The sequence below is a fragment of the Fusarium proliferatum genome, assembly GCF_900067095.1.
Source record: "Fusarium proliferatum ET1 genome assembly, contig: FPRO_scaffold006, whole genome shotgun sequence".
NCBI lineage: Eukaryota > Fungi > Ascomycota > Sordariomycetes > Hypocreales > Nectriaceae > Fusarium > Fusarium proliferatum.
Window position 1 is genome coordinate 960,859 of NW_022194795.1, and position 19,851 is coordinate 980,709.

The 19,851-nt window shown below is 50.3% G+C and overlaps 8 protein-coding genes across 8 annotated transcripts; 5 read left to right on the forward strand and 3 right to left on the reverse strand.

Moving 5' to 3' along the window:
- Window positions 1-429: 429 nt before the first annotated feature.
- FPRO_09391 (uncharacterized protein) lies at window positions 430-4,549 on the forward strand (the record flags this gene model as incomplete). The annotated part of the gene is made up of 4 exons (XM_031232778.1): window positions 430-449; window positions 501-620; window positions 716-3,284; window positions 3,335-4,549. The coding sequence occupies 4 exons, from the start codon at window positions 430-432 to the stop codon at window positions 4,547-4,549; spliced, it is 3,924 nt and encodes a 1,307-aa protein (XP_031082681.1).
- A 539-nt stretch (window positions 4,550-5,088) lies between these two features.
- Window positions 5,089-6,345, forward strand: FPRO_09392 (uncharacterized protein; the record flags this gene model as incomplete). Its single annotated transcript, XM_031232779.1, has 3 exons — window positions 5,089-5,205; window positions 5,333-6,226; window positions 6,295-6,345. The coding sequence occupies 3 exons, from the start codon at window positions 5,089-5,091 to the stop codon at window positions 6,343-6,345; spliced, it is 1,062 nt and encodes a 353-aa protein (XP_031082682.1).
- A 790-nt stretch (window positions 6,346-7,135) lies between these two features.
- FPRO_09393 (uncharacterized protein) lies at window positions 7,136-7,711 on the forward strand (the record flags this gene model as incomplete). The annotated part of the gene is made up of 1 exon (XM_031232780.1): window positions 7,136-7,711. One exon carries the CDS (start codon window positions 7,136-7,138, stop codon window positions 7,709-7,711), a length of 576 nt encoding a protein of 191 aa, XP_031082683.1.
- Window positions 7,712-8,776: 1,065 nt separating this feature from the next.
- Window positions 8,777-10,342, forward strand: FPRO_09394 (uncharacterized protein; the record flags this gene model as incomplete). The annotated part of the gene is made up of 4 exons (XM_031232781.1): window positions 8,777-9,083; window positions 9,138-9,427; window positions 9,482-10,178; window positions 10,239-10,342. 4 exons carry the CDS (start codon window positions 8,777-8,779, stop codon window positions 10,340-10,342), a joined length of 1,398 nt encoding a protein of 465 aa, XP_031082684.1.
- Window positions 10,343-10,588: 246 nt separating this feature from the next.
- FPRO_09395 (uncharacterized protein) lies at window positions 10,589-13,442 on the reverse strand (the record flags this gene model as incomplete). Its single annotated transcript, XM_031232782.1, has 6 exons — window positions 10,589-12,147; window positions 12,200-12,260; window positions 12,308-12,522; window positions 12,577-12,652; window positions 12,860-13,311; window positions 13,388-13,442. 6 exons carry the CDS (start codon window positions 13,440-13,442, stop codon window positions 10,589-10,591), a joined length of 2,418 nt encoding a protein of 805 aa, XP_031082685.1.
- A 540-nt stretch (window positions 13,443-13,982) lies between these two features.
- Window positions 13,983-14,534, forward strand: FPRO_09396 (uncharacterized protein; the record flags this gene model as incomplete). Its single annotated transcript, XM_031232784.1, has 2 exons — window positions 13,983-14,127; window positions 14,185-14,534. 2 exons carry the CDS (start codon window positions 13,983-13,985, stop codon window positions 14,532-14,534), a joined length of 495 nt encoding a protein of 164 aa, XP_031082686.1.
- Window positions 14,535-14,738: 204 nt separating this feature from the next.
- On the reverse strand, window positions 14,739-15,237 carry FPRO_09397 (uncharacterized protein; the record flags this gene model as incomplete). The annotated part of the gene is made up of 3 exons (XM_031232785.1): window positions 14,739-14,848; window positions 14,906-15,042; window positions 15,098-15,237. The coding sequence occupies 3 exons, from the start codon at window positions 15,235-15,237 to the stop codon at window positions 14,739-14,741; spliced, it is 387 nt and encodes a 128-aa protein (XP_031082687.1).
- Window positions 15,238-16,154: 917 nt separating this feature from the next.
- On the reverse strand, window positions 16,155-18,743 carry FPRO_09398 (uncharacterized protein; the record flags this gene model as incomplete). Its single annotated transcript, XM_031232786.1, has 1 exon — window positions 16,155-18,743. One exon carries the CDS (start codon window positions 18,741-18,743, stop codon window positions 16,155-16,157), a length of 2,589 nt encoding a protein of 862 aa, XP_031082688.1.
- Window positions 18,744-19,851: the final 1,108 nt, after the last annotated feature.

Below are 19,851 nucleotides of genomic sequence, written 5' to 3' on the forward strand. Positions count from 1 at the left end.
CTCCAAAATGGCCCTTCCATGACCGGTTACAGCGCTGTTGCTAAGGTCCCTACCTATCTCTGGGCGGTACCTTTGTACAGTAGCAACCTAACATTGGGGTTTTGGCTGATCAGCTCTGTCCCGTCGTGACGAATTCATCCCATCAACCGCATCATCTAGATCCGGTCGCTTTTGTTTTCCTTGCAACCTGGCGACCAAGGTTTTCCGTTTCCCCCTCACCTACATCAACACCAAAGCTCAGCATTCACAACTGCTTGGCATTGACCAGCAACACCCCTGTACACGATACCTACCTTACCTGACTGCATCGCACTTCCTTGTTGTCAATCCAGTGTCTGGCCCCTATTTTCTCTTATTCCCCGCCTCGGCTCGATATACATACAGTAACTTTGGGAGGCGAGCTCGATCCATTGGTAGACGTTGGCCAACATGTCTGACGCCGGTGACGGGTGAGTTTCCAAGTGATAGTGATAATTACCGTTGCTACTGGGCTTTTGCAGCACCAAGAGAGCTGCTGCATTGTCAGATTGGCTCGCAATTACCGCTGCATATGCACGCACACCAGATGCAGTAGATGCAATGGAGTCGCAACTGGGCCACATCACACATGCTTCGCTCTCGTACTTAAACTTAGCTTCCCCTCTACTGCTTGACCAACCCCCCAGCATCAAAAGTCGTTCCACCTACTGACCGCTGTTTATCTTTTTATCTTCAGCACCCACAAGCGGTCCAAATCCGCCGCCGCCCTCTCTCTTTTGCGGCGCAACAACACTCGCGACGAAGAGTCCGGTTCCGAAGACGGGAGGCTTCGGAGAACTCCCTCATCCTCAAACCCAATCAACCCCATGGCGCACCAGCAGACCCCGCGAGGCCACGGGGCCAAGCAGTCCGTCTCCTCGGCTGGCCTCTCGCCTACAGCTTCTCAATCAAAGTCCCAGCAATTCCTCTCATCGCCCTCTGCCGAGAAAAGCACTGCAAGCCTCGAGCAGTCCGTTCGAAAGTTCAGGTTCGTCGAGGCCCTCCGAAGCGGCGACACCTCATCCATCTCCCGTGCCATTCGCGAGACAGCTGAGAACGCCCCGCGAGCGAGCATCTCATCAGTAGGCGCTTCTGCCACAAGCGCTCTCGACGACACCACAATCCTTCACCTAGCGATTCAGTGTGCCGAATTCCCTGTCATTGAATACGTTTTGTCCGAGGGACAGGGATCGATCGATGTGAATGCCCGCGACAAGGATGGCAACACCCCGCTTCACCTGGCTGCAATTCAGGGCCGCACCACAGTCGTGAAGCTTCTTCTCGAGCAAAAGGATATCAACGATGCTATTGCCAACGCCCAAGGCAAACTGCCACTCGACGTCGCACGAAACCCCGAAATCTTCCAGCTACTGCAGCTCTCACGATCCCTTTTCGCCGAGGCCAAGGTCAAGCAAGTCCAAGAACTGATTGCGCGGGGCAACTATGGCGCACTTGCTGGTGTTCTCGAGGAGCACCGAGTCAAGACCGTTCTCGACATCAACAGCCCCGAATTCGCATCCGAACCATTTACAGTCCAGACTGGAGGCACTTTGCTTCACGAAGCTGCAAGAAAGAAAAACACCAACCTCATCCAGGTTCTGCTTCTGCATGGTGCCGACCCCTTCCGTCGTGATCGAAAGGGCAAGCTGCCTCAGTCCGTCACAAACGACGATGCCACAAAGGCAATCCTCAAAAAGTCTCCAGCAGCTGTAGCTGCCCAGCGTGGAATCCAGGAGAAAGCTGTGCTGGGGCAGGCCGCTTCCCAGGGCACAGCAGGTTCTGCATCCGGTGATCCTCTAGCCGGCCGAGAGGCTCGCGAGATGAAGGGCTATCTCAAGAAATGGACCAACTACAGGAAGGGCTACCAACTGCGATGGTTCGTGCTTGAGGATGGCGTTCTCAGCTACTACAAGCACCAAGACGATGCAGGCTCCGCATGCCGAGGTGCCATAAATATGCGTATTGCGAAACTCCACATGAGTCCTGATGAAAAGACGAAGTTCGAAATTCATGGCAAATCCTCTGTCAAATATACCCTTAAAGCGAACCATGAGGTTGAGGCCAAGCGATGGTTCTGGGCCCTCAATAACTCGATCCAGTGGTCCAAGGATCAGGCCAAGGAGGAAGAGAAGCGGGCAGCTCGAGGTGCGGAGCTTTTGAGGCAGGCTAAAGCCGACCCAAGTACGCTTTCTCTCCAGGACTCTCACAGCGAGAACACCAGCGTCACAGATCTACGCAGGAATAGCTCTCAACTTCCAAGCAGGTCTCTGTCCAAGATATCGTCTGTCGATCAGAGACCAAGCCATACTAGCCCTGGTACAACTGGCAGCTTTGAGGAGGATGAATTCGTTGATGTTGAGACTGATGCAGGCACCTCGCGGGCACCCAGGAATGGAGCGCCAACACATAACGATATGGATGACGACGACGATTATGGCGACGATATGAGCATTCATGAAGAACCCACAGCTACTAAGGATGCACTCAACATTACTGCTCAATCGGCTAAGCTCCAGCTCGAAACAATGTCTCACGTTCACCAAGCCCTTCTCAACGAGCTGAACCAGAACCCGAACACACCTCTCTCTGACAACAGCGTGACGCAGGCTCTCGGAACATACGATGCCGCCATTCGAAGTCTATCAACTCTGGTAGCCGACTTACTGCGCATTTCCAAAGACCGTGACGCCTACTGGCAATACCGCCTTGACCGTGAAGCTAATATGAGACGTATGTGGGAGGAAAGCATGGCGCAAGTGGCCCGTGAGCAAGAGGTTCTGGAGGCTCGCGTTGGAGAGGCAGAGAAGAGACGCAAGGCCACAAAGAGGGCGCTAAGAGAGGTGATCGAAAGCGGGATACCCGTCGGCGTAGAAGAGGCCATGCCCCGTGTTGAGGACACAATTGCCGAGAAGGAATTGAGCGATGACAGAGAGAAGGAAGATGAAGAAGGAAAGTTCGAAGATGCTGCCACCAAACTGTCACCAGTGCCGCCTAAATCGCCTACGATGAAGAGCGTCCGAAGGAAACCCACAATCATCGTGGACTTGTCCGAGAGTGAATCCGAAGAAGAGGACGAGTTCTTCGACGCTGTGGATGCTGGCCAGGTTGAGGTATCTGAGCTCCCCGCGGAGGAGGTCAAGCCTAAGTCTCAGGATATTGTCGTCTCTGGTGGTCTAGACATCAGCTCCTCTTTCAAGGGCTACGAGAATGGCATTCGAACGAGGCTCAAGATGGACGCCGATGACCGTCCTAAGATTTCTCTCTGGGTACGTTTACTACATATACGTGACATATGAACAATACTAATCTGGAGTAGGGTATTCTGAAGTCGATGATTGGCAAGGATATGACCAAGATGACTCTGCCTGTTTCTTTCAACGAGCCAACTTCACTTCTCTATCGTGCTGGAGAGGATATGGAGTATGCCGATTTGCTTGACTTGGCTGCTGACCGGGCCGACTCGATCGAACGACTTATCTACGTGGCTGCCTTTGCTGCTAGTGAGTACGCTTCAACTATCGGACGTGTGGCCAAGCCCTTCAACCCACTGTTGGGAGAGACCTTTGAGTATGTGCGGCCCGACAAGAACTACCGCTTCTTCATCGAGCAAGTCAGCCATCACCCTCCAGTCGGCGCCGCGCACGCAGAGTCACCCAAGTGGTCTTATTGGGGTGAATCGGCTGTGAAGTCGAAGTTCTATGGTAAATCCTTCGACATCAACCCGCTAGGTACATGGTTTCTCAAGCTGCGGCCCACCGCTGGAGGAAAGGAGGAGCTTTACACATGGAAGAAGGTTACCTCGTCTGTCATTGGTATCATCACTGGAAACCCAACCGTCGACAACTATGGCGTAATGGAGATCAAGAACTGGACAACGGGCGAGGTGGCTCACGTTGAGTTCAAACCGCGTGGCTGGAAGGCATCGAGCGCATATCAAGTATCTGGAAAGGTTACCGATGCAACTGGAAAGGTTCGCGTCAGTCTTGGTGGTCGCTGGAACTCCAAGCTGTACGCTCGCCTGACCCCAGGCTACGAAGCAGCCGTTGATGAACCTAAGGAGAGTGGCGGTGACATGGCCCAAGGTGGTCTTACAGACCCCAACCGTGCGTATCTCATCTGGAAGGCGAATGAGCGTCCAACTGGCATTCCTTTCAACTTGACGCCATTCGTCTTGACTTTCAACCATATCGATGACAAGCTCCGCCCATGGCTTCCACCTACTGACTCTCGTCTTCGACCTGATCAGCGGGCCATGGAGGATGGAGAGTATGATTTTGCTGCTGATGAGAAGAATCGTCTGGAGAATGCTCAACGAGCGCGCCGGCGTCTCCGAGAAGAGCGTGGCGATGAGTTTGTGCCCGCGTGGTTCCGAAAGGCACGTTGTGAGATCACCGGAGAGGAATATTGGCAATTCACTGGCAAGTACTGGGAGCGACGCGAGAAGGCCGGTCCAAACGGTGATCCCCAAGTTGCGTGGGAGGGGTTGGAACCCATTTATGAAGACCATGTGGATGAGGATACGATTCGGTGATATAATTGTTGATCGTTAAAATTGTTAATTACACAAAAAAGAGAGAGGTTTGAGAAATGTGAGAAATGCAGCTATTACGATGGTATGGGGAAGTTGTTTAGGTATAGTTGGTAGAGTTCTGGAAGCTTATACAGAGCAGTACAAGTTGCAGACGCATCTCCATCACTATTGAGGTTCAAATTAGCATTTATTGGGCTAAATCAAGATAGGTACCGTTGTAATTCCCGGAACGGAGAATAACTGTGCACTGCCGGGCTCTGAGTGGCCGATAACGAGGTAGATTCGGCCCCACGGCCGGCATAGCCTCCGAACCTCGGTAAAAAAGGACAAGCTTAAACTCATCAGGGGCAGGTTACGTACGTAGACTAGGGAGCTCGTAGTGAGGCAGCACATGAAAGCTCGGCCTCTAAAGACATCATCTTTCTCCTTAAAAGATAGTGCCTATACTACATGTTGACTATTCCTGAGTATCCACAACTTCTTTCCAGCATCATCGGCAGCAATACAGCGCATTCATTCAATTGGAGCGGGATAGCAAAATGACAGTCATTGAGGACAACGTTAGACCGACTCTACTGCGGCCACCAGAGCACGATGAGAGCAAGTCTCTGATTGAGAATGTATTGGACGTCACAGAGATCAAGGTTCTAGGCCCTGTAAGTCGTGCCTCTTTTCCATCACCTATTTCGGTTACGTCAAATCAATGAGTGATATGTGATACTACTCTCACTGCATGGTATCAATACAAATAATTACGAAGTTAGCGTTACTGACTGGTCACAGGACATCTTTACAAACACACAACCTCAATGGCATCCTCCTGGTGCTCGTGGTATCTATGGAGGTGCTGTCATCGCACAATGTCTTGCTGCCGCGCAAAAGACGGTCCCGGAGACGTTCCTAGTCCACTCATGCCATTGCTACTTCCTGCTGGCGGGCAACTCTGAGATACCCATTCTCTACCATGTTGAGCGTGTACGCGACGGACGCTCGTACTCAACACGCACGGTCCAAGCGCGGCAAAAGGGCGCGTGCATCTTTACCACCACCATCAGTTTCGTGCGTGAGACACCTCCTGAGAAGAAGCGACGGGAGGTCAGCCATGCGGCGAGCCTGCCGAAGGGTGTGAGCCCGCCGTCAGAGGACTGGGATGGCGAGCCTGAGTGGGCAAGGACTGGACCGTTTCAGAGCCACAGAATCGAAGTATTGGGCGCCCAGGACCCAAACTGCAAGCCACAGGACCGCAAGAGCAGACAGTGGATGCGCTCGAGACAAAAGATCTCAGCTGGAGGTGGCCACCAAGCACATCTCAACGCCTTGGCCTACATGTCGGACAGCTACTTCATCGGCACGGTCTCCCGTCTCCACGGACTATGGCGCTTCCCGTTCTCGCCAGAAGAAGTACCCTCGCTGGATGAGAAGACCCAAGAGCAAGTCAAGAGTCTGTGCGAGTTTGAGGGCATGGGCAGTAACGTGGAGGACTGGAAGGGGCGGGCACAGGTGGGGATGCTGGTGAGTTTGGATCACAGCATCTACTTCCACGAGCCACTGGCAGTCAAGGCGGATGAGTGGATGTTTACCGAGATGGAGAGTCCGTGGGCGGGAGATGGCAGGGGTGTTGTTACACAGAAGATATTTGGCAGGGATGGGGCGTTGCTGGCGACGTGTTTCCAAGAGGTGAGCCTTGTCTGTGATTTGATTTGATTTGATTTGAGTGATATGAGAGTTATGCTAACTATGTTCAGGGCGTTGTTCGGCTTAAGCAGGATGGCGGAGAGAAGGGTGCGAAGCTGTGATCTGCTTCTGAGCCATGAGCCGTGTTTGTTTGCTTGTTTGCTGGCTTGTTTGCTTGTTTGCTTGTTCGTTTCATCTGTTGACTGATACCATACATACTAATTACTACCTTTGACAACTACGTCAAACTTGAACCCTTTTTAAAGGACTTTCCCTTCGACTTTTACTGTTCAGGCAATGAACAGCTGGTTGATATATTGTTCATCATTCACCTCCCTTTGCTCATTTACTTGTTCAGAGCAAGTTACATACTTGTTCTACGGCCAAAGCGTTGTTCAACATATCATGTACGGGAGTTTTCTTCGGACTCATTGGCTACAGTATTGTGATAGCTCCCATTTTCCTGACCATGTTAGCCCCCAACAACACTTCCCGTGGCGCTGTGCATTGAATTAAGTGCATACCCTTCGGCAACTTGCGTCAATGATGATGCTCTTGAGTTGTCTCTTGTCACTTTCTGTCCTGTCCGCCTGAACACGGGAGAACAAGCATATGTTCAGCCAGAGTCCGAATACGGTTCATGATATTGCCTCCAAGATTTTGGTATAAATATGTGGCCTCTTCTCTACCCAGATTCTTCTTCTTTCTTAATTATTCTTAACTTTCCATCACAATTAACAACACCAATTTGGCGTTTCAAACATCCTAATCATAATCTTTGATCGATGCCTACTATACAACCATTCCAACACTCCGACACTACAACACACGAACAACCCATTTCGAGGCAAGCCTTGATTTCATTTTCCGTCTTTTTCAACTCTTCTTTACTCTACAGATTATACTAACAAGATGTGTCAAGACCGCCATCTTCTCTTCGCTCCCTGTGGCCACTCCTTGTACGAGGAGAGATGGATATGCAAGCGGGCCAAGTCCTTCATCGGTTTTTTCAACAGGGTCCTCCTGCAGAAGAAGTGCGAGCCAGTCAGTGTCATCGCAATCGTCATTGACTGGTGTCCCGTTTGCAAGGTGGCCTTCGAGAAGCTCGTAAAGACTATCGGAGTCCACCCTGTGACATTCAACTGCCTCTGGGACCCAAGACTGATGGACCGGTATTGGTCCATCAAGTCTGAAAACGAAAGGGTCCGGCCAGTTGATCCGGAGGTGATAGGCCCCGTAGCTTTTCAGTGCTACGACCTGATCAAGTACAACAAGATCAGGGCGGGGTCTAACACTGTCAAGAGAAAGGTGGACAGCTGGGAGTTACGCTGTCTTCAGGCCGAAGTGCGGCGACTGAAGCCTGTCTGCGTGTGGATAGAAGACTATGAGCACGAACCCGCCGAGACTCTAGAGGATCAACTGAACCTTTGCAATGTCTCCTTGGTTGAAACCAAGAGTAAGGCGAATACCCACGGTCTCGTCCTGTAAGTTCTTCTGTCCACAACTTCTGTCACTCCGTTTGTCACCACGTATGAGCTATTACTAATTAATATACTGCTAAAGATTTGAATCATTCCAATATAATGCTCGTTCTGTGGGGAGAAGTTTAGACTTCTTTCTAGCAAGAACTCACATGCAAAGTCACACACAATTAGAAAGTTGTGCTACAAGAGAGTCTATGATGGAAGTGATGCCTGTGCCTGTTTTGCACATCAGCCCACAATCAAACTATCGACAAGACAGAACAATAAGAAGAGAAATACTTTACAGTACAAGAACGACAAGGCTCAAGCCTCTATATAAATGTCTCCCGAAGACGAATCATGTGCTCTTAATCATCTTCAAAGACTGATGAAACATGATCCTTCAGGCTCCAACTGAGTCGCAGGTTCCAAGACTGTTCAGCAAAGCTAAGCCTCGTACACGTAGCAATTGCCAATTCCTTCTTCCTACAAATCCATAGAAGGATGGAATATTCCCGCCTGGCTTGAGTGGCATCCACTGTAGCGTAGCGTTACATCCTTGAAGGACCGCTAAAAAATGCCAAACCCTGGAGCTTTCCCAGGGGCTGCCTAGGTTTATGTAGGGGCTCTAGTTAGTGGCTGAATTGCTTGGATCCAATTGGATAATCACCCCTAATAAGGCAGACTCAGGCTCAGACTCGGGCGTTTTAGTGGCGTAGGCACTGCCTACCTACATAAGTACTTACTTGCCTTAACCGCCTGGGCAAGTCTTGGCAAGTCTCCAGCTGATCAAAAGAGAAAAAGTTCAGCTCTCTCCTCTAAATTACAATCTTCTTCTTCTTCTTCTTCTTCTTCTTCGTCTCACTCCTTTTTAACTACCGACGCTAAATTAATAATACCTTGGAATTAAGCTGATTCCTTGGTCGTTTTCTTATAGATTTAAACCTTTTCATCTTTTTATTCTTCATCGTATTAAGTCTATATATATATTGTTTTCGTTTATTGCTTCCTGTTGTATAGGTACCGTTGCAGATCAACGCGTGCTAGTGTGATAACTCTATTCAGCAGCCTCCCAATTGACTTTAGCACAATGCGAACCTTTACGATTCTAACGTCTCTCGCCGTTGGAGTTTCTGCTGGCACTGTCTCTGCCCCGGTTGTAAAGCAACGATTCCATCATGAATCGTCCCTTCACAGCCGCGACACTCTCAGTCTCGCTGCTCTGAACAATATCACAGGGGGTGGTTATTACGCCGAATTTCAAGTCGGTACCCCAGGCCAAAACATCAGCTTCCAACTTGACACTGGTAGCAGTGATACTTGGCTCAACTCAGATGAGACCGATCTCTGCAACAGCAGAACCAAGCAAGAGACTATTGGCCCTTGTATGACTACATGTAAGCTACTCTCCCATCTCAACCACCAAGACTGAATATACGAACCTTCTGTAGTTAAACCTGACAAGAGTCGTACCTATGAACTGGTCGATCGTGATGGATTCGACATCACCTATCTTGATACCCGCTCTATTAGTGGTGATTACTTCAACGATACCGTCACCATCGATGGGAAAAGCATCAAGCAGCAGAGGCTAGGCCTCGCGACGAAATCTGTTCGTCCAACGGGCCTCATGGGCTTGGGCTTCTCTGCAAATGTCGTCGCCAACGGGACATACCCAACCATTGTCGAGAACATGGTGTCTCAGGGCCTGATCGACCGAGCTGCCTTCAGTCTCTGGCTGGTGAGTCAGCAAGGAACAACAACAATAATTAACCCCTGACTAATAAACCGACAGAACGACCTCAGTGCTGAGCAAGGAACTATCCTCTTCGGCGGTCTTGACACTAAAAAGTTCGTCGGCAAGCTTGCAACTCTGCCCCTGTTGCCTGATCCTTCTACTCTCAACCTCACTCACTTCACCGTCGCCTTTGAAGGCTTCGAGGTCAAGACACCAAAAGGCCAGGAGATCAAGGTAGACAGTCTCAAGAAAGACACCACCGCCATCCTCGACTCTGGTGCTACCGTCTGCCTCTTACCCGAAGCCCAAGTAGGACCTATCTACAAGGCCTTCAACGTCCTGAGTGTGGAGGATGTCGCTATTCCCTTTGTAGACTGCGCCTACGGCAAAGACAAGGGCAAGGGCGTTAGCTTCGACTTCAAGTTCGACGGCAAGACCATCTCTGTTCCCATGAGTGAAATGGTTATCGATGCCTTTCCCGACAAGCAGGAAATCTTCGACGACCCTCAAGTCTCTTCCTACTTCGATGATTGGGACAGCGTCTGTATGTTTGGAATCAGCCCTGTTAGTCAGTATGGCCTCACTGGGGGCGTCACTCTCCTCGGAGACACATTCCTGCGTTCTGCCTATGTTGTTTATGACCTGGCAAATGAACAACTGGGCATCGCTGAGGCGAACCACAACACGGACGAGTCAAACATTGTTGAACTTAAGGAGAAGGACACCAAATTCCCGGATGTCACTGGTGTTGAGGGTGAGTCATCTATTATATTCGTTTCATTCTCATTTACCCCCTAAACTAACACATTTATAGGCACCTCCAGTTCCGAAGAGGAGGACAATGCTGCCGGTCATTTGTCTCCTGCTTCCATGGCGACGCTCATCGTGGCTGCGGGTGTTGCATTGGCTCTCTTGTAATAATGAGAATAGACAGGCAATGAAAGTTGAACGCCAGCGTCAGACGTTGCAAGTGAGTTCGGGCATGTACATAGAACCTAAGACACTGGCTTCTACCAGTGCTGTATTCAAAAATGATACCCATTAATTGAAGATGTGCGCCTGTCGTTGACTTGTCGAGGTTCGTCCTCAGTTTCACAGCAAATTCTGAACGCCTTTACCCATCTATATCCCAATCTACAATTACATGGCCTTTGTGTCAACATCTCAGCCCATCTTGTTGTACCGCTCCCGTGCCCTGTCCTGCACCGTGTTCACATATTCGGCGTAACTGTTCTTTGTCTTACGCTCAGCCAATTGCGCTGCGTCGCCAAGATTGCCGCCCTCTGCGCCCAATCCAACGCCCTCCTGGTAAGCATTTGTCTCGATGACCTCGGTACGCCCATCTCCATTGGCTCCAAGGCCTGCACCGGTTGACCATCCCATCTTGGCCAGCATACCTGCTCCCTTAGACTGAACGGGCTTCGGAGCGGGCGCCGCCTCTTCCGCCTTTGGGCCCGACTTGGGTTTGCCTTGTGGTGCGACTGTTGGCTTGGTAGGCTGGTTGAAGGCAGCTCGCCTCTCTTTAGCACGATCGCGATATTGCGATGCCGCAGCTGCCGAGTCGGGATTCTCTTGGACCTGTTTCTGAAGTCTCTTGTCGCGTGCTGCTAATCTAGGCAATGCCGCCTTGACCTGTTCTTCATTTTCCATCGCGTTCTTGTGGTTCCGGGATTTTTCATGAATGTTAACTTCATCCGCGGATTTGTACTTGCGCATGCAAATCAGGCACATCAATCGATCACGATCGACATAAGAGATTGGTGCGTCTCCAGAGACTGAGGTCGCCTGTGTCGTACTGCCGGGAGTATCCGCCTCATCTGGTGAGCCCTGCTTGCTGGGAGCCGCATGCTCTGGAGGACCAAGTTTCTGTGTCCCGGAAAGTGAGATCCTAATAGCACTCTGAGATTTCGATGAGTCTCCTCCTGAACCTGACAGGTTTATGCGAAGTGGGGTCCGATTCACATCGCTGAACTCAGCCTTGTCCTGTCTTGCCGGTCTAGTATCTTTCTCGACGCGAAGCTCATCCCTCTTGCGCTGCCACATGGCCATTTGGCCCGCCATCATTGGCACAGACTTCTTCGCAGAAGAAGCAGCGAGACTTCCCTCTGCTTTGCGCTTCTTTGACTTCTTATCGTTGCCATCTTCCTCGGTTGTTTTCGAGGCACCTTCACCTCCAGGAGGCTGCTCATTAACAACCCGCGGGCTCGGATACACATGGTAGTCTCGGTATCGAACACGAAGGTTGGGGTTGAGCAAGGGTCTGAATGACAGGTGCTCGGTTTCCGGTGTAACCTCGCGTTGTTCAGGCAAGAAAACTCCCATATGAGTGCTAGATACTGTCACTGGGCATGCTGCAACAGTAAATGATCGAGATTTGTGAAATTTCGCCATCGCGGCCGATGCGTCTTCCACCGTCCAGAACTCAGCAAATCCATATTTGAAGGATTCGTTCGTGTGCGCGTCACGCATAAGGAAGACTCGATGAAGAGAGCCAGGTCGAGCGCCGTAACCTGTCGTGTCACCTGTCGGGGCTGTGGACTTCAGTTTGGGTGCTCCATTAGAAGTATCCTTGACTTGGTTGGGCTTTACAAGCTCTAGTCGCTTCATGTCTTCGGCTAGCATGTCTTCAGTCACAAATGACGCCAAGGGGTAAACAACAAGGATTTGCGAGGGTACATCCGAAGCATCTGCCATGCCTGTGAGGCTCAACTGCCAGGCTGGGGCTAGAATTTCAACATTAGCATCCATCATTACTAAAATGTTCGGTCAGCTTACCAGCCTGTGGGCCGCCACAAATCTTGCATTTAGTTCGGGTAGAAAAGTTGGAAAAGTCACACTATCTTGTTAGTAGTTGTGTCGCTGAAGCTGTGGGAGCAAACCTACAGTAGGACAGATCCAGTCACCACCGGGAACTCCCCGAGCATCGGCTTCATCGCGTGCATCTCGATTCCGAGCGTAATGGATGTACGCATCGAATCTCCCTTCTGGGGCGTCATCAGTGGAATGCGTCATCTCAACAAGAAGCTTTGGATAATGTTCTCTCATAAAAGCAACAGCATGGTCAACTTCCTGGAACTGCACAAACGCTCTGCGATTTCCTGTTCGTGCGTGTCAGCAACAAAAACGTAAAACTCCAAGCACATCTTACTAACCCTTGGAAGCGGAAACGCGCACGTCAATTGAGGGGAACTCGGCGGCAACTGAGTTGCTCAGGATACTGTCGTGCAGCTATAGGCGGGGGAATTAGTCTTGAGAACTGGCATCAACTGGTTTCAAGGAATGTATTGCGCCGCTGGTGCCGTTTAATGGAGGACAAATGCATAGGACAACGGCAGCCTTTTGTCCGTCCTCCAGGGCAGCGAGGCTCGAATCCATAGGCCCAGAAGCCCGCATGGTGTTCTTGTAGCAATTTTCTTAGATCGATAGGGTACCAACCTCGTTCGACGATATACTGAAAGGCAGGCCTTCAAGAATGACGGTGTCGCTAGGCTTGCCAGCATCTCGCGTTGGGCTGCCGGAGCGACCACGGTTATGATAGCTTCCAGACGGAGACTGTGATCGTGGATCATCGCCGTCACGGTACCGCCCTCTACCGCTCCGCTTGTCGTCCTCATAACGTCGTTTCCCTTGATCGTTGCTGTTGTTTACATAACCATCATCATACATGCCTCGGTAGTCATGTTCGTCGCGAGAGTTGTAGCGCGCTTCTCGAGATGCGCCGCCTCTTCTTGAGTCTCCATCAGCGTGACGGCGAGGCCGGTTGTCATAATCGTAGTCGTGGTCCCTCTCGTCATCCCGGTATCGAGAACTTCTCTCTTGAGGATCGTCGCGGAAAGCTTGCTTGGGCGGAGACCTGGAATGATCTCGCCGTCCCGTGGGGAAGTTAGCTATGAGGCTCAAATCATCCATGAAGGTCCTTCTCGAGTTTCCCATCTCTGCCTGAGGCTCGGGTTATGTGTTTACCCTGCCGCGATCGGTAGCCGGCATCTCGGTCTTGAAATTCGTCGCTCATGTTCATCTTGGTTTGCTAGTCGTCCCTTAAGCGATCAGGGATCGCATTTAGTGGTCGTCGCGAACAGCAGCTTCGGCTAGCGCGGTAGCCTTTATCGGGTCAAGGCGATGTCGATTTTAGAAGCAGTTGAATGTGAAAAGAAGAGGAAAGGAAGGATTTTATTATGATGAAAACTGTATAAACGAAAGTCAAAAAGTCAAGGCGGCAGGGAGGAATAAAGATGTCGAAGTGGGGCTTAGTCATCGCGATGTGATGCGCTCATGTGAGTGCCGGCGAATAACTCTGGCAGGCAATCCTAGGTAATAAAGTACCTAGGTAGCGGGAGAAAGTGATTAAGTACAGCAATCAGATACCTGAGGTCAAACTAATGTCTACTATAGATACCTAGTAATTTCTATTGCGCCTTCCCCAACCATGATAGTCTCAAACAGTATGGCTTGACATCTGGCTGGCCCTTATACAAACCAAGCCCACTCTTGATAGAACAACTCCGAGATATAAATTCATTCTTATCTCATCTCTCCTCCAACATTTGCTTGACTAAAAATGGCAACTCAAGAAAAGTTTCAGGATCTTTGGGAACTATCAGAACAAGACTGCTATGTCGCTCTGACTCACGATCATCTCAATGCCCAGGCCATCATGGACCGGGTGCGCAGCCCCTCAGCTGGCGCAATCGTGCTCTTTGCAGGTAATGAGTTCTTATCTCTCGCAGGTCTTTGTTCACAGCGGAGCTGACCAAGCTCAGGTACCACCCGCGATAACTTCGCAGGAAAGCCAGTGAAGGAGCTACAGTATACAGCGTATCACCCCAGAGCTCTCAAGTCCATGATGGCCATTGCAAAGGACGTTCGCGATAAGCATGGTCTCCGCGGGGTAGCCATGATTCATCGCCTCGGACCTGTGCCTATCGCAGAAGAGAGCATACTAATCGCCGTTTCGTCACCTCATCGGCAAGCGGCGTGGCGAGCTGGTGAAGAGGCGTTGGAAGAGTGCAAATCCAAAGTAGAGGTTTGGAAACGTGAGGAGTTTGAGGGTGAGGAGGGGATATGGAGAGCAAACCGAGACGGAGCTATCGGACAGCGTGAAGAAAGCTGATGCCATTTTACTTCAATTGGAAATAAACGCAATCTTTTGACAATTCGTCTCCTTGAAATCATCAACATTCTGACGCTACTATTTTGTCTGGCAATGACGGATCACCTTGCCTCTAAACCACCAACGCTATCATGCTCCGGGCGTCCCACTATCGCCAAACCTAATTCCAATAATACACAGAAAATATTTTTAACCTTAGAAACATCACGACTCTATCTTTGGTGTTTCCTTCTGGTAGGCAGGCGGGGGTTCTCGCATTAGCTCAATGGGACACCGGGGAGGGTATTTGATTCCGCGCGCTCCACCATACATCACTATCGCTTGTGTAAGTACTAACGAGCGGACGGCCTGAGACGGGAACTTGTACATACCGATGTGTCCGTCGTAAGCCTCGGTAAATGTGACATCTATGCTGAGGCCTCGAATATCGATGTCTTCTGTCAATGCCGTGGGATAGACGATGATACCGTATTCAGCATGGAGGACTCGCCAAAACGAAAGAGGAAGTCTGAGTTCAGTTAGTTCGATGCTCATGTGTGTTGCAGGTAATGAACACTGCGTACTTGTACTGATTGTGTTTGATGCAAGCGTGGACAAACAAGCACACGGTCTCGAGAACCAAGTGCCCATCATTGATAGCATCATCCAGTTCATCGGCTGCGAGGTCATGTACCCGTTGAAGACGCTCCTTAGAGTATTTCATGGCAGTTTTCCACCCCTTGGCGATTTTGTCAAGGTCTGTAATTGGCCACTCCTCCATTTCTACTGATTTTGTAACTTCAGTTGCGGGCTTTTGGGATAGCAAATGGTAAGGTGGTGTAGAGTCGTTTCCGTTGTGGTTGTTGTGGTTGTTGTCGCACTATCTTCCGCCTACCAAGAGCTTGTGGTAAAGTATCTGAAGACTTGAGAAATGATAAAGTAGCTAACTATGAATGAGAGAGAATGTTTTGGGTATTGAAAAGTTGAAGATACTCAGTTTGAGGACCTCTTTGACTCAAATATCCAGTTCCTACCTACCTACCTACCTACGTAGGTATTCTTTTCAGGTTCTTCTCACATAGCAAGTCAGGGACCATCAAGGTGTCTCCTCCTGCTTCCACGCCATACGCCATCACGGCCAGACCTTGCCTTAATCGTTAATCATTAGGGAAAGTATCTTACCAAGACAGCCTCCAAGGTCCTCATACCTTATTCCGCCTTGTCGATTTGAGTTGAAGCCATTCTCCAATCACAATGCTTGAACGTGCGTGCCTCTTGATTAAAGCGTGGGGTTCATCATGACTTTGCATGAGGGGGAGGGGCAATCTCGTGAACCCTTCTGGCCACTTCCTCATAATTGTCATGTCATCATGCCATGCCAACTCCGATCACGGGGTCTCCACAAGTTGTACTATAAGAAAATAGATAGTATAGGGTATCGATATTATATAGCTGAGGCTCAATTGCCTTGGTACTCATACAGCTAAGGCACCTCCAAAGGTCCCAGGTAGGTTGGTATATATATATACTAGGTCGTCAAAAAATCAGATCGCTCATGGTATCTCTTCACGCCATCTCCATCAACCCAACACAATCCATAGTATTACAGGCCTCTACACACATCCACACAATGCTCCCTTCTTACAAAGCGTAGTTTTCGGTATGTAAGAAGATCTCTTCAAGCTCATCATCTCCCCAGATCTCCGCCTGGAGTCGGGCAACCGTATTGGCGACACCAACTCTCATAGAGGGTGGGCCACATACGAAGACTGCCGTGCGTCGGCCAAGGATGCCTCGTCCATCGGCACCTCCTGTCGCCCATTCCTTCAGCATATAGCCCAGGTCAGGGCGACCATACTCAACGCTCCATCCTCCATCGATCTGATGAGGCACAGGGAACGCGAATCGCATCAGACTCTTTTGAAACTCGGTTGGGGTTTGGGGGAACCCGAAGTCAAAGCCCGATGGGGGACCAAAAGTTGATGTTGGTCGCGGTCTTCCGGCCTCAGGATTAGCTGTCCTCAGGTGGGCAAGCTCAGGAGCTCGGACTGGGAATGCTTCTTCTTCCGTAGGGAACGACTCTGGAAGTCTTCGAGGAGACCTTGGCGCGTAGTTAAACTGGGGTGGATTATCTTGCTTCATGGGTCGGAAATGGAACTCAGGGTTATTTTTAGTGGGTTCCTCGCTGTCACCAAGCGGAATTTTCTTGTCCTCGGGATAGCCATGACCCTCAAGTCTCCTCAGAGCCTCATCTTGGTTGGTAGGAGGTGGTCCTGGAGGAGGAGGAGGGATTGAGTGAGGTTGCAGGTACTTCTGCTGAGGGAGGGCCGTGATACGGTCCTCGTCCTCGGCCCGTAGCTCCCTCTCACGCTCAGGGTCACCCTGGGCCTCGGATTGGATTAGGGCCGAATTTCTCTTGGAAGCGATGCCCGCAACGAAACCGTCGAGCTTGTCATGAAACATATGACTTAAAGCTCGGGGTCCATTAGGACCACCAGGGCCAACCTGACTGAAGGGTCCTGGTCCTTCCATACCTGGTCTCGCTCTCACAGCCGATGTCACAAAGAACTTGCAAGTGACGCTCTCAGGGGGAGCAGCCTCACGACAAATTCGCAGCTCTTCTCTGAACCAATCCATAGCTTCAAGTCGCTTCAGAGCCCAGACGACAACAACTTTTTTAGTGATGGCCTTGCCATCCCTCATTCTCTTGATGAGGTTGAGAAGCTGTGACACAAGGGCAGTGATACCACTACCTCCGGCAATCAGGATGCAGGTGTCAAAGGCAGCTAGATCGCGGCGCATACCGCCATAGGGGCCATCAAGAAACGCGCGGTAGGTATGGAATGGTCCTTTCTCAATGGCGGTATCAAGCACCTTGCGTGTAAATCCACCATAGGGCCTGAATACCAGAGTACAGTCGCGGTATTGCTCACCGTACTCTGATGGGAAGTCATCGCTGCAAAGAGATGAAATGGTGAAAGGATGGTTCTCAAAGATGGAGATACCAGGCATACGAAGATAAACGTATTGGCCAGGCTTCCATTTCATCTGCGTTGGGATTGTAACTTTGATGGCGTTCTCTGCCATAAGAGTAATAGCGGCCTCGTCTCCAACCATGAAAGACATACGCCAAGGCTTGAGCCAGTTAAGCTTGAACAGCCTTATGAAGTAGCAGAATGCCCAGATACCTATTGTTGCATAAAGGTAGGCCCACGACATGAGGAAGTTCTTCGTGTGCCAGAAAAGGAGACCAACGTAGACGATTCCCACGGGTACGTGGAGAACCACAAAGATCTCGTAGGCCGTCCTCCTAATGAAGGGCAGTGATGCGACACATAGCCAGATGAGGGGTACAAGACAGGCGATGCCAGTGCCATAAATGATGCCACTGCCACCGGGAAACAAGCGCTGAAACACCTTCATTCCCCCGTCATCCCATACAGGCTGGATATAAAAGGGAATGGCGTGGACGAGGGATAGGAATAGACAGAGGTAACCTGCCCATCGGTGGAAAACATTAAGCCGCTCGGGGCCGATGCCAATGATAGCAGTAAGGATGTTTGCCTTCATGCTGGTTGCGATGATCCATGGTGTCAAAGCAATCGCAATCATGCCGGCTCGAATCGCCAGGGGAGGTGATCCGAACTGAATGCTCTGCCAGTATAGAGGCTGTTGCAGAAAGCAATAAAGGACAACAAAGGCGAGAGTAATGAAGACAGTAGTAAGAACTGCCAGTGAGGAGAAGGTGATTCGGCGTTTTCCAATCACCAAGTCCGGGATAGGGCGATAAAAGATCCATCGAAATAGAGCCAAGGTATCGTTGATAATATTAACGGAGGAGAAGTGTGCTTTCGGTCGAAAGTTCTTTTCGCCCATCATGTCATGACCTTCTGGGAAGAAATGCTGGCTCTGGGCACTGCGCATACCGGACATGGCTTCTACCTCAGCATTATAGAGGTTTTGGTAGTGCTCCTCGACCTCCTGTTTGTAAATAGCTTGTCGAATCTTGTCCTGCCAGAAGTGCCAGACACGCATGACGAGAACTGTGCCCATCAAGGCGAGGGCGAAATAGGACCATCCTCGGCCATATTTACCTGACTTCTCCCAAGGGTCTATTGTATGCGCCTGGACTAAGCCAGGTGGGCTTGTCGGTGTTAGGGGAATAGATATACGCTTGATGAGGCCGGAGAAGGTCCTTGTAGCCTCGTCCATGTATGAGTTGGGAGCCATTTCGACCAGCGTTAAAGCTCAGTAAATTTTGGTTTTATTTGGCGACAGAGCGCGGAACAGGCTTTTTAATTCGACATCAACGGCGATTTCGTATATCGTTATGGGTGTGTTTTAAGTAAGACGAGTCCAAGGGCATAAGACGGCAACTTGGCTGACTGGTCTATCGAACCTTCAATGAACGGCGAACTGTTGAGTTGCGCCCAGACGAAACAGTCAATCGGCTCGAATTGAAGAATTCCAGACTCTCCGATTAGAGATGCAAAGGCAATAAGACAGATGATAAACGAAAGGATGCGAACGCCTTGAACTTAGGGTATTGGGTAGCAGGGTCTTATTAGTCTTAAGACGGGGAGCTACAGTGGAGTCTAAATGGGCATGCGGCCGAATATATGGCCTCAGGCGATCGGATCCTCACCGTCGAGCGGAGAATGGTACAGCTGCAGAGGTAAGGCCCAGCAAGTGTATATTGCAGCTGGTGGGTGGCTCTTGTGATACGGCGGCGGCAAGCATGTCACCACTGTACGTGCAGGGGTAGAAGAGGTGGAATTCAAGATTGACATGCGGGAAGAGTCTGTGCAGAAAACGAGTCAACACAAGGACCAGCGGCTGACGGAGCTCTGATATTGGCCAGCTCATGAAATGCCGTTTCCCCATGAGTGGATCATCCGGCTGTCACACAGCCGCGAGCTGGCGTGGTTGAGAGACATAGACGCAGGCGGAGTGATGAAGGTGGGTGACATGCAGAATTAAGAGAAAGGTCAATCCATAATGAGAGAAACACGATGGCGGGATGTGGGTGTTTTCTGGTTGAGGGGACCGGGATGCAGGCTCTAGGTCTGCATGTTGACACGGATCATCATCAACGATGGCTGGGGCATGACATACTGTTTCTCTGCTCGAAACTTTGTAAGAGAAATAAAAATAAAAAGTTGTTTCTTAGATAAAGGCTTCATTGCATCTTTCTCAAGACCGCTGTGATAATGTGATGAACGCTATAATAGCTTCACAGTAAAATGAGACATAGCGCTTGCTGTACGGGACGAGAAATTAGCATTGTGATAATATAGCTGCCGAATGTTTAAGCTCTCAACGACTGTTGGCTCATCCA